Source organism: Magnolia sinica, chromosome 11 (assembly GCF_029962835.1).
Source record: "Magnolia sinica isolate HGM2019 chromosome 11, MsV1, whole genome shotgun sequence".
Lineage (NCBI taxonomy): Eukaryota > Viridiplantae > Streptophyta > Magnoliopsida > Magnoliales > Magnoliaceae > Magnolia > Magnolia sinica.
This window is the reverse complement of record NC_080583.1, coordinates 3,657,149-3,669,955: the sequence shown is the minus strand read 5'-3', so window position 1 is coordinate 3,669,955 and position 12,807 is coordinate 3,657,149. Positions and strand designations below refer to the sequence as shown.

At 41.6% G+C, this 12,807-nt stretch overlaps 1 protein-coding gene across 8 annotated transcripts in view; it reads left to right on the top strand.

The window, feature by feature from the left end:
* The window catches only part of LOC131218589 (uncharacterized), an 88,962-nt gene that overhangs the window by 15,749 nt on the left and 60,406 nt on the right, over window positions 1–12,807 (top strand). For all 8 annotated transcript variants that reach the window (XR_009157780.1, XM_058213213.1, XM_058213215.1 and 5 more), the window contains 7 exons: window positions 106–424; window positions 498–994; window positions 2,040–2,166; window positions 2,250–2,374; window positions 4,580–5,244; window positions 5,378–5,495; window positions 5,611–5,727. Coding sequence is in view for 7 of the 8 variants with exons in the window: in XM_058213213.1 (XP_058069196.1) it covers window positions 106–424; window positions 498–994; window positions 2,040–2,166; window positions 2,250–2,374; window positions 4,580–5,244; window positions 5,378–5,495; window positions 5,611–5,727 (1,968 nt within the window). In the remaining variant the exon portion in view is untranslated. The remainder of the gene's footprint in view (window positions 1–105; window positions 425–497; window positions 995–2,039; window positions 2,167–2,249; window positions 2,375–4,579; window positions 5,245–5,377; window positions 5,496–5,610; window positions 5,728–12,807) is intronic.

The following is a 12,807-nucleotide window of genomic DNA, read 5'->3' as shown; positions in this document are numbered from 1 at the left end:
CATTTGTTGGAATCACATAAACTGGTGTCACTGGCTCTGTAGCTCTTTCTTTGAATACTTAGGTCTTAAATCTTAATGAGAACTAACCGTGGTGCTATTGCACAGGGTGGTCTTTTTTTCCTTGAAACGACAGCATTGGCCACGTTTATCCACTGTTTTAGAGCACATCTTCTTTGGATTACAGACCTCTCCCACATTTCATGTGGAAGAGAATCTGAAACAGTTGAAACTCTTATGGTTCATGGTGAGAGTTTGGTTAGAGCAAGTGATCATCTTAGCAAAGACTGTGTCAATGATGCAGGATCCTCAGTTTTAGCCTCCAAAACATGCAATATATCTGATGAAAGCAAATGGAAATTTCCCGAGAATATTATGATAAGACTCTCTAGGCTTTCCCTTGTACTTGCTACTGCAGATGGATCTGGTACATACCTCTCGCTCACTAAACTCTGAAAAATTCTTCTAGTGCATTTATTTTGTATATTGTTTTCCTGTAGGTGGAACTTGGGAACTTATGTTAGAAGCTGACTTCCATTTAAAATTTGAACTGATGAATTCGAGAGGAAAGTTCTTATTCAATCTGTCCCGTTTGACAATCCTCTCTCAGAACCTACAAAAGAGTTCATCGGAACAAACAGCAATGGACATTCTGGCTCCCCGTTTTCGCTCTTACATATCTAATGATTCATCATCTCGTGCTGGATATGGACAGCCTACTCAACCCTCCCAACTTACAGAAAGCAAACTTCCTGCAGAGGATGATGCATATTCTACAAGGCCTTCAGTTTCCCAGAATGAATTTTTAGAGGGTGGTGTATCTGGATTCAATCTTTTGAGTCATGGAAGTCATATCTTGAAACACATTGTTGCTTCCATTATGGTTGAGAAGGCAATTCCAGGAGGTGATCTGGGTCATGCACGAATGAAGAATGATTGGGTTGGCAGTGGTTCCGTTTCAGGTTTTGATCTGACAATCACACTATCACAGATAGAGGTGAGTGGTTTTTCAGGAACTTTTTTTTTGTTTTGTTTTGTTTTTGTTTTTGTTTTTGTTTCTGCTAGTGTAACAATAATACTATCAGAAATAGAGGCAAGTGGTTTTCCAGGAACACTTTTTTGTTTGTGTGTAACAATCACACCATCAGAAATAGAGGTTAGTGGTAGAACTCTTTTTGTGTGTGTGTGCAGGTGGGGGCAGGGGCGCGCACATGTGCGTGGGGGGTGTGCGTGCACGCGTTTGTGCATGCGTTTGTGTTGGGTGTGAGTGAGTTGTGGGTGTGCGCGTTTTCGTGCACGTGTGTGGTTGTGCGCACGCGCGCCTACGTGTGCATTCTCGCGTGCGTGTGTGGGTGTGCATACTCCTTTCTTTCCCCTTTTATGTGTGTGAATGCGATATGTATAGCATACTTTTTGACCTTTTTCCTTTTTTCCCTTTCATGTATGTGCGCTCGTGTGTGTGCTCTTTTTTTGTGTGTCTGTTAATGTGATACAGATAACATAGTTTCATTGTACTGCTCTTTGGCCTTTTTCCTTAAAAAAATAAAAAACTTTTGTGATAACTAACAATAGTTTATTGGAAGAGAAAGATAAATGAAGATGGAGCAAATGAATTCTGAAAACACTGATTCAACATCATTAGTCCTCCCTTGCAGTTGAGCTATCAGATTCAGGCCAGATGGTCCCTGATTATTTAATGGGGGCTTATCAGGTCAGCAACTTCAGCTTTGCAGTCCTGGAAAAAATTTATGATCCAAGATTTTAAGTGTTAGACTTGGACCAGAAAAATGTATTGTGTTGCTATAGGAAGATAAGTATAGTATGGGCCTCCAGCCCTTGCTTGCTTTCCTGAAAAAGAAAAAATAGTAACCTACCTTGCTTTCCTGAATTCTGATATTACTGGAACACTTCAAAAGATGTTTGTATGCATCGGCAAGATGTTCTTTGTCAATAAAGACGTTGTATGTTGATGTCTTTAAGATGTATATGTTTTCTTACCTCATTTGACTTGAGGCATATCTCATTTTCTTTTATCAGTGCAGATGATCTTGGCTCTTGTTACACCCTTATCTGGGGTTTCCAGCCGGAACACTGGTACTGAGATGAAAATAAAGTTTGGATCCAGAAACCAAGGGCATGAAAGTAGTTCAGAAAATACATTTTTAGATGGTATTACCTTTATGAAATGTATTCATTTCGATCTTGTGTACCTGAGATATACTGAGCTGAAGAAATGTTCATGACTTTGACAGGAGCTGTTGTTGCAATCAAAGATATTCACCAACACATGTATTTTGCGGTTGAGGCTGTAGAAAACAAGTACCGTTTAGTTGGTGTCATCCATTATTCTCTTGCTGGACAAAGAGCCCTTTTTAGAGTATGTGTATCTCTATGCTTTCATTTCATTCAACACATGCTTCAGAGTCAAATATCAGTTTTTTTTTTTTTTTTTTTGAAAGGTAACAGTACCAGGGTTTGAACCTTGGATCACTCACACACACTACACTCTCCAACAGCTCATCCAATGAGTCAAATATCAGTTATTACCAGATTGATAGATAGGAGTTTGATAAAATGTTGTCAACTGCTAGGAGATGTTCATTCATTATATGTATGCAAAATCCAGAATTGGTGGATCACTTATTCAATCATTGCCATTTTGCTTGCGGGTTATGGGGGAGATTTTCTATTTCTTTTCAAGTGTCGTGGGTAATGCCGGGATCTATTGAGATACTTCGTATGTCTGGGCATGGTGGTGGTGTTGGGAAGGAAGGTGGTGTGGCGTCTAGTGTTGTTAGCAGTCCTTTGGGCCATCTGGGGGGAGGAAATAGGAGATGTTTTCAAAATAAATGCGGGACTGTCTCAGAGGTGTATGGGAGGGCTAAGCTAGACGTAATGGGATGGGCTTCTTGTTCTAAGACCTTAGGCATTGGTTCCCTGGCTTCCTTGCGTGGGTTGTAGTTGGTTTCTGTGTTCGGGTTGTCGTTTTTTGACTTTTTGGCGTTTCTTGAATAAAATTCTGTAATTTTCCAAAAAAAGAAAAAAGAAAAAAAAGAAAATGAAAAAAGAAAAAGAAAAAAGAAAAAAAATGAAGATGTTATTCCCAGCAAACATAACACATTTGTGCTTTTCACTTCTAAAAATTGACTACCTTACTCGTGGGTTGGTTCCTAGTCCCAAGTTCCATATAGTGGGAATAACTTCTCATATTCTCGGTTATGGAAACAGACTTCTCTGGTAGCAGCTAACAAGTGAAAGAAGTTTTGGTCGGAAGGATTGATTTTGATAACATTTATTTCAAAAGCTTGCAGGAAATTTCTTCTCTGTGCTTTTTTTTTTTTTTTTTTGGTTAGCTTGTTAGTACACCCACTGTCAGTTCACACTTCAGTGTTAGCCACCCCCACTAGGGATTCTTCTTTGTGCTTAATTTGCAAAGAATTGGATTTTTTCTGCATCAGTTTTTTTTTTTTTTTTTTTTGGTGACTAGTTGGTCAGGCAGGAATTTCTTTTCAGTTATTAGTTTTATAGGCACATATCTGAAAGTCATCATTTTCTCAATTCATTTGACAGAGACATAATTCACCCATAATGGTTTAGGCTTTCTCTTTTGCAGCATTTGGCTTTCATATGATCCATAAGTGCCTCCTGTCAAGTTCGTGAACTGAAATGTGCTCCTCTGTTGGGTGCAAGTTAGAGGCCAATGAATTCCTTTGTATACGCATTTTATATATAGCTGTTTCCAACTAACTCGTGCCAGATAAATTCCATTTGACTGAAGAATTATATATGCTCGGCCTGACAATATGCAGTGTTTTTGGGCCTTGACTGAGGAATTACATATTGCTTCAGTGGTCCCAACTGTTTGATCTGGTAGCATCCACTGTGAACAGATGAATTGGAAGGTCCTAATCCTTCGATGAGTGGGCTGCAAATAGATGGTTAAGGGCAAAAAAAATAATCAGTGGTTCACATGCAATGGAAAAATGACTTTAGATTGGAAGGTTATGATCTTCAACCTAGGAGACATTTGGGGAATTGTCCATGCAAGGTGTGCCATCAATCTACGGATTGGATCACCAAAAAATAGGCCACAATTTCTACGTATTCAATGCCTGAGGACACTGCTTATCCTTGGTGCGAGGATCATATAGTTCATCTTGGCCTTGTCACATGTGCTGTACCCTTGTTCCTCAGTACTTGCTAGTTCAGGCTATTGTCTATTGCTATCCTTCAAATAGGCTTTTGTAGTGCTGAACATTGAAAGCTGTAGTTGGTGGCTTCTTTCATGTGAATTATGGAGAAATGTACCATGCATGCTCTACCAAGTAGCATTGTGCCTTCCAGTCCATAGACTGGGTAAAGAGGTTGATGCCAGGTGGGCAGCCAGACTTCTGCCAAGCAAATCATGGAAGCCGACCCCAAATAACTGGGAGAAGGCTATTCACATGTACCAGAGTAGAAATGTACTGTGCTATTTTCTTTTCCTGTCTAATTTTACCATTTATTTGTTTGCACTTTTTTTTTTCCTGCAAGTCTTCATGGCTGCAACTCCAATATTTTTCTGAACTACCCTTGTGTTTAGGTGAGGTACCACAATCAATGGAGATGGAATTCATCTGTTTCATGGTTTTCCTTGATTTCATTGCATGCAAAGAATGATGCAGGCGAGCCACTACGTTTAAACTTCCGTCCAGGATCAGGTTTTGTTGATATCTCTAGCACTGATGACAGGGGGTGGGCTCTTTGGAGAACATTATCTTATAAGCCTGAAAGTTATGAGGGTGATAATGACCTGGAATCTTACAATCAATTGGCTAGAAAAGCCTTTTACCTTGTGAACCAGAAGAGCGATTGTGGTGTGGCCTTTGTTGATGGGCTTCCAGAGTTTGTTAAGAAGCCAGGACATCCATTTAAGGTGAAACTGTTCTCTGGTTCTTCTCCTATGCAGGAAGTCAGGCGGTTGGATGTTCCTCACACCGACACTGATGAAACTTGTGGAACAAATGCAGGAGATGACTTATCTAATGTGGATAATAAGTTTAACAATTTTCCAAATGTAAATATTACCATTGATAAAGTTAGTTTAACCATCCTACATGAAGTTTCAGAATTGAATGACAAATTTCCTCTTCTCCGCGGTTGCATGGACAATTTTCAATTCAGTCTACAGCTTTTATCTTCCAAAACAAGGCTTACAACCACATTCACTGCTGCGATTTATTACCTTGATGCAAGGAGAGATCTTTGGTTAGTTTTCCAACATAAAAAATCATGACCCGCTTTCCATGATTTAATTATTTTGCTCTCTGATTCTAGCAGAGGTACAAAGCTGGTCTTCCTGATATTTGGATTTCTTTTTTCTCTTTCTTTCACACTGCAGGAAGGAAATCATTTCCCCTGTTGAAGTGTGTATGTTTTACCGCTCAAGATCTGACTCTCATGGCTTGGAAACAGTCCGGCAAGGAGTGCCCGTGAATTTCTATTTTGGGATGAATCAGGTTGGGAGCTCAATACATTGAAATTGTTTTACTGTCCTTTTCTGTGTTTATTCATTTTCTCAAACAAGGTTGCTTACATGGAATTCTCAGAGTCCATTTTTTGTCATATTGGCAGGTGGATATGTCCCTAACCGAGCTTTCATTGGATGTAGTTCTCTTTTCAGCTGGAAGAATGAATTTGGCTGGTCCTTATGCAGTTAGAAGTTCGATGATTTTCCCCGATTGCTGCAAGGTTTGTTGTCCTCCTATGCTGGTGGCTCATGTCAAGCAAATATATATAATTTGCACATGTATTGATGAATGTTTTTGTCTCAGTAAGCAATATCCTAATTACTTGAGGAATATATTTTGTGTTGCTAACATTTTGTGCAATAGAAGGCTATCCTGGACTAGAGCACCAGCTCGATGTTGCTGTGTTCAGTTTATATTCTCTTGATAAATTATTACGCAAGGAGTAAATTCAGTGAGTCACCAAACATCTATGGACCTTGAATACATGGCTGTAGGACTGTAGCTTATATACTTCCATATTGAGCTAGCTCTACTGAAATGCTTTTCTAAAATCTAATGAGAAGTTGGATGGATGACTTCATTTATATCTGCCACAATGACCTTGTAGCACCTAATTTCTTTGTGAAGCTTGTTGATTTATGGGATTATGAAACCAAGCCTCTGTACATTTTAACGGTTTGTTTTAAGGAGCAGAGAAGCCCAATCTATCAAATCAATGAGCCTGAGGATGTTACCTGGTGGTTTGACTGGCCTACATGGATGACAACAAATTTAACTCTAGGAAAATGCCTTTTCAGAGCTTTTCTATTTTCATAAAGTTGCAGTTTGGTAGTAGCCTTTCAGTTCATGATGGTGCTCGGGCAGTTATTTCTGTGTTCTAAAACCCAGACTGGACCTTGATCCGTTTTCATGATTGTTTTGGTCCAATTCCTGTTCTAAATGGTTAGATCCCCTCTGGTCCATTTTGGCCTGGAAATTTGCTTAATCTCTAAAGTTAAGGAGATAGAATAAATTAACAAGTAAGCTGCTGTTAGTGAGCAGTAAGTATTTGATTTTCTAGTAGAGATGGGTTAAGTATTTACAGGTGTAGTTGCATTTTTTGGACAAAACAGTCATCCCCTTAATTAGGCCAAGGCTTATAGTGATTCAGCCATTTTGGTGGCTGGTTGTTGTTCAAATTGGTTTGGTCTGGATTTAAGCCACTGGTATTTCTTGCCACATGACCCTTGGTATCTTAGCTGGTCATGATATGAGGTTTTTATCCTTTTTTTTTAAAATTTTTTTTTAATTTTTTATGGATACCCGGCTTTTATTGAAGACCCGAATAGCTGGGACGAGGCTTTGATGCTGATGACGATGAACTTGGCTTTTATTGAAAAGAAGAAGAAAAATTACAACATTGGATAGCTAGTCTAAAATCTCAAAGAAGCCCCTTGACTCTTCTTGCCAATGCATTGGCTTTGGCATTTCCCTGCTTGGTACAGGGGAAAAGGAAATAGGAATGGATCTACATGTGATACTGAATTTGTAAAATCTATTTGGAATGTTGGATGACCTCCCCCAGCTTATAGCAGTAGCTGAGTTGCCTTCTATCATCACATGGTAATCGAGTGACTGCTTGATTTCAACCATCTGAGTCGCCAATGCTTGGATCTCCTTTTTTTTTTTTTTTTTTTTTTTTTTTTTTTTGAGGAATTGATTAGATTTTATCCCTCAAGAAAAGAAAATAAGAAGAAGTCAAGCCTCCAATTGTCTCCTTGTCTCCTCTGTCACCACACATCAAACCTCCAATTCCTACCAGTTCTAGGTTCCTGCCTGAGCACCATCAAAGCTCAATTTCAACGTTCTAGGCTCAGGAGGCTTCATGCCCTGGCAAACTCTTTGCACACCAGGGCTCGAGAGATTATACTGCTTTTTGCTTGTCCCACCAGACCCTTGATGCTGCTTGCTTTATTCTTAAAAGTCCTGTTATTTCACTATGTGCAGAATCCGTGGATCGACCAAAGCACTGTCAAAAGACAGATCCCAGAGAATGCTTCCCTTTTGTTGCCTTGCCCATATGTGCAGCTTCCATTAACTTTGCCAAAGAAATTGGCATGGCCCAGTTAATCTTGAGGAGTCATAGGCTATTCCAAACTCCTTTCACAAAGGGATAGTGTAAAACAAAGTACTGTATCTGCATCTTTGAGGCACATAATACAACCTTTGCAATAATTCTTTGTCTATTCTGCTAACGGTCCACCGTTTAAGACTTTATCCAAGCCGGCTACCCAACAGAATGCCTTTACCCTTGTGGCCGCGGCTAGTCTAGATCCTAGCGGTAGAATTGACCTGTCTTTGGTATCCTACATCAAGAAAATGTTCTACATTTTTTTCCATCTGCATTTTCTGTTATCTGGTGTGCCTATGGTGATGAATATGCTTTTCAATCAGCCCAGCATAGCTGCCAACGAATCCGTTTCCTCACCTCTTAGGTTCCTACAGAAATGGGGATACCACACTGTCTGGTTTCCGTGAATAGTGAAGCACTAATTTACCATCTCCTCCTTATTAGTCATGACTGTGTAAAGTCTCCCAAAAGCTTGGTGCAGGTGCAGAAGCTTCTCTTTGCACAAGTATCATACCAAAAGTGAAATTTTGGAACATTGCACAACCATAATCTCATTCATTGCTCAGAGATGGGCTTGACTTTCTGGACCAGTCCTGAACCTGTGTAGCTATTCAAAGACAAGGATATCTATTGATGAGGACATCGTGCGCACGCCGCCTACACGCGCATGTACGCCACCCCCCACGCACGTACGTACGCAGGAGGGCCCCACCATCGATCTGGTTCGATGACGACGTCCAGGGAGGGCCTCCTAACTAGAAAACGAAGTTTTGGTTCAAAAGGGTGGGCCCGATAGTCAAGAAAAGCCCATCATGGGACCTCATGATCGTGGCCCACTCGTCAGATTGATGTCATATTTTAGGTTTTGCTTATTGTTATTATTTAGAACATCGTAAACGCTTTGGATTTCTTTGTTTGGTTTTTATTTTAGTTTACTTCACCACCAAGCAATAGGTTGCGCACATGGTGCGAGTTTTGGGGTATAGGATTTTCCCTATAAATAGGCACCCCTTGTAGTTCTTTTCATTCATTCAAGTTTAATAAAAATTCTTGCTTTATTTTTCTGCTCTCTTCGTGAGTTGTGGAAGAATTCAAAAGTGGGTGCGAAGCCCTCCATTCTTCTAAGGGCTAACTATCGTGGTGAGAAGCCACATCTATTCCCATCCGCCCCCTACCATCTTCCATCCACATCTCTCATCTTCTATCATCATTATTGCTTTGAATTTCTCAGCTTTTGCAGCTATTCATTCCCTTACAGCCAGTTTCCAAAATCTGGACCTGTAGGAGGGCTGAAACTTCGGCGGAGCACCACGCCTCTACCTTACATCGGATCGTCATCAAACTTGGAGGGATTGGAGGTCTCCCCTAGCAGACCAAGGCCTAGGTGTTACTTTGGGGAGACGGGCTTCCATCACATGTGCGGCCAGCCCACCCGCGCACGTAAGTCAACCCTAGGTCATCATTTGCGCGCAGGAGCTTTCTCCGGGTTAGGTTTTCCTATGGTCTTTCTCTTTTCATGCCTATTTCTTAAACCCTAGCCTTAGTTTGCATTAGCCCTAATTTATTTGTCCCTTTTTTCACCCTAAGGTTGAATTGAAAGTGGGGAATCCCTTGGATTAGAGACTGATTTTTATGCATGTGTGGTTGATTTCTATTTCCCTTTGACATCATTTGGTTTATAATTTTTATTGGTCCAGTCCTATCCTGTGTCGGCTTGGACCCGCATAGATTTCCCATTTTAATTGAATGATTTGGATTGTCATGTGGGATGTGGAATTTGTGTAATTGTTTCTGAATTGGTATGATCTAAGCCTGAATTCTTGCATCTCATACTTAAATTTCATGTCCTGCATCAAATTTGGTATCAGAGCCTAGGGTTCTTGTAGGGGAATTCACCACATATTTAGGGTTTAGTTTGTTTGAGTCCTTCATGCATCCAGTCCATCATATATAGTTGCTAGAAAACCATAGTCCCTGATATATATATATATATATATATATATAAATATATATATATATATATATATATATATATATATAAATATATATATAGCTGAATTTTTGTAACGGTGTGTAGTCTCCTTCATATGGTCTCGTAGGGTCATTTAGTTTTTAGATGCATATAGTTGCCGTAGCAGGTCCTTAGGTTGAGCAAGTTAGTGTATGCCCACACGTACGGGTCGTGGTTTCAGTTTGCACCCCACACTAAACATGGAGCTACTGTAAGAAACAATGGCCAAGTTAGCCTAGCAGGTTGAGTCCTTGAATAAGCACTTGGAACAACGCATAGATAAACGTGTTGAAGAAATAGAGGCCTCCTTCAGGGCAAACCCCACCACTGGGGAGGATGCCCAATCTCAGGCAGTTAGTCAGGGGATTAGACCAAGGAATGGAGGCGGCCAAGGAGTTGGTCATGGGCGCGTACCTGTGCACCCACCTCGTGAGGGACATCATGATCAATATGATCCAGATGCACAACTCCTCAAGGGAGTTAGGGTAGATGCCCCTACATTTGATGGCCACTTGGACCCTAAAGCCTTTCTAGATTGGCTGGCAGATATGGACTACTATTTTGAGTGGTATGATATGTCGGATGCTCGACGAGTCCGATTTGCCAAGATGAAGCTTGTGGGTCAAGCAAAGAGGTTTTGGCGATGGTTGAGCGAAAGAAAGAAAGAGCGAGGGAACTCCCAATAGTTCATTGGGTAGAGCTGAAAGAAATGCTTAAAGAAAAGTACCTTCCTTTCTCTTATCGCTTACGATTGATTGAGGAGTGGCAGTCTCTTCGACAGGGTTCCATGAGTGTTGCGGTCTATATCGAGAAGTTTGAAGAATACTTGACCCGCTGTGAGGTTGATGAGGACCCAGTACTTACCCTTGCTCGTTTCAAAACGGGCCTTCGTCCTGACATCAGTAGAGAATTGCTCGCCAAAGAGATAGACACTATTGAACAATTGTACCAAGTAGTGTTAGATGTCGAGCAATACCTTAAAACAATTGTGGGAAGATGGTTTGACTTTCGTGAATCTGGTGCTAAGGACAACCCCTCTGGGGCAGACCTATCATAGGATTCCAAAACAAACCTTCCTCTAATGTTCACCCCAGACCCAAGGATGATAAGGGTAAAGAGATTGTCGGGTCTAGTTCGCGTGGAAGCGGGGCCACTAGGTGTTTTAGGTGTCAGGGGTTTGGTCATTTTGCTCACTAGCGCAGCACGAGAGAGGGCACCAAAGTACTCCTTATTGATGGGCAAGTAGAAGTAGTGCCCCCAGAGAGTGATGGTGAGAGGAGGTATATGAGTTAGTCGAAACCCCTAGTGATGACGAAGAGGGAACGCAACCGATAACTGGCGCCGCAACACGATCTTCTACACTTATGCAAAATGTAGGGAAAAGAGCTGTAAGATGATCATGGATAGTGGTAGCTGTGCCAACGTGGCATCGACTAGCACTGTAAGACGTTTGGGTTTGAAGCTGGAAGCCCATCCTCAACTCTACAGAGTCTCTTAGGTTGATGAAACATCCATTCCAGTCTCGCACCGTTGTCTTGTCCCTATTCAGTTTGGATCATATAAAGACACAATCTGGTGTGATGTTGTTCCTATGGATATTGATGTAGAGCGGGTCGCGGACAGTTTCATGGCCAAGATGGATTAAAAAAGGCCCGGTCGACGACAGAAGTGATCCGGACCATCGGACCTTAGATTGGGCATATCTCGCAATCCGGAATGAGTTATCTGATGAAAAATATATGATTTTGGGGTAGAACGAGCTACTTTAGCCAACCAACCCCGCTACGCCGGGTTGCGCAGCCCGGAATTGCGAAAAACCCCTTGATCGACGGTCGTTTCCCTGTTTTAATTTCGTTTTTACTATAAATAGTAAGTTTTAGTTTGATTATAACTCTTCATCCGTCGGGCTTTAGGAGTTGCGCCCAACGTGAAAAGAGCTTAGAATAATTAGGAGAACGGTTTGGTGAAGCCAAATAGGACACTTACTATTTTTGGCCGAAAACCTTACGCACTAGTAGACATCACGACCGTCTATAAATAGTAAGTTTACTATTTATAGTAAGTCGCGAATTTTAGGAGTTTGAGTTGTAGTTTGATTATGATTTCTTTCCCATTGCTTGATATCCTTATTTAAAGGGTTGTGAACTCATTTTTAATTATTCATTAATCAATTTTGAATTTATTAGAATTTATTTCTATTTTTTGCTTTCTTTCCTCGTGGATTCGAGAAGTCTCTGTGAGGAGTCCAGAGAAGTTCCGTGGATTCGGAATAGTTATCCTCTTGAGGAAGACGGTGCTCGACCTCACGTCCTCCCCTGCGTCAGTTTGGTATCAGAGCGAGGTTTCTCCTCAGATTGATGGCTTCTAACGATGGGTCGGGCAACAATCCCATGGGCGGTGATCCAGGGAATTTACCTTTAACGGCGGCAGCTTTCGAAGTAACGCAACGAGAGAATTAACAAGCCATGCAAGGGCTGCAGGCTTCCATCGACCGCATAGTGGATCTCTTGGCGGAAAACCTAAGGCAACTCCGTGTTCCTGATGGCAATCCTCCACCCCTAATTAATTGCCCTAATCGCAGGATAGTACCGGCAGTGCATCCAAGGGTCATTCTTGAGGAAGGGGGCTCCAGTGAGGAGGAAATCGACGACATAATCTTCCAACACCCCAGACATGGCGGCGATCGAGTAGATCGAACGGATCGAGAATTCAAGATGAGGGTTGATATTCCTAGCTTCAATGGCCAACTACACATTGAGGATTTCCTCGATTGACTTTCTGAAGTTGAGCGATTTTTCGACTATATGGACATCCCTGAAGTAAAGAAGGTCAAGCTTGTGGCCTACAAGTTGAAAGGAGGAGCTTCAGCTTGGTGGGAACAACTGCAACTCGCGCGAACCCGGCAGATGAAGCAGCTACCACGTGCCCGATTCCTCCCTAGCGATTACGATCAGGTATTATTCCAACAATATCAAAATTGTCGACAGGGTAGTCGGTCGGTGAGAGAATACGCAGAAGAATTTTACTGCCTGGCGGCACGTAACGATTTGTTCAAGACTGAATCGCAGCAAGTCGCCCGATTCAACGGTGGATTGCGTATGACTATCCAGGATCAGGTCCAGATGCAGTCCGTCTGGACGATGAATGATGCGATCAAGTTGGCTACTCGGGCAGAAGCG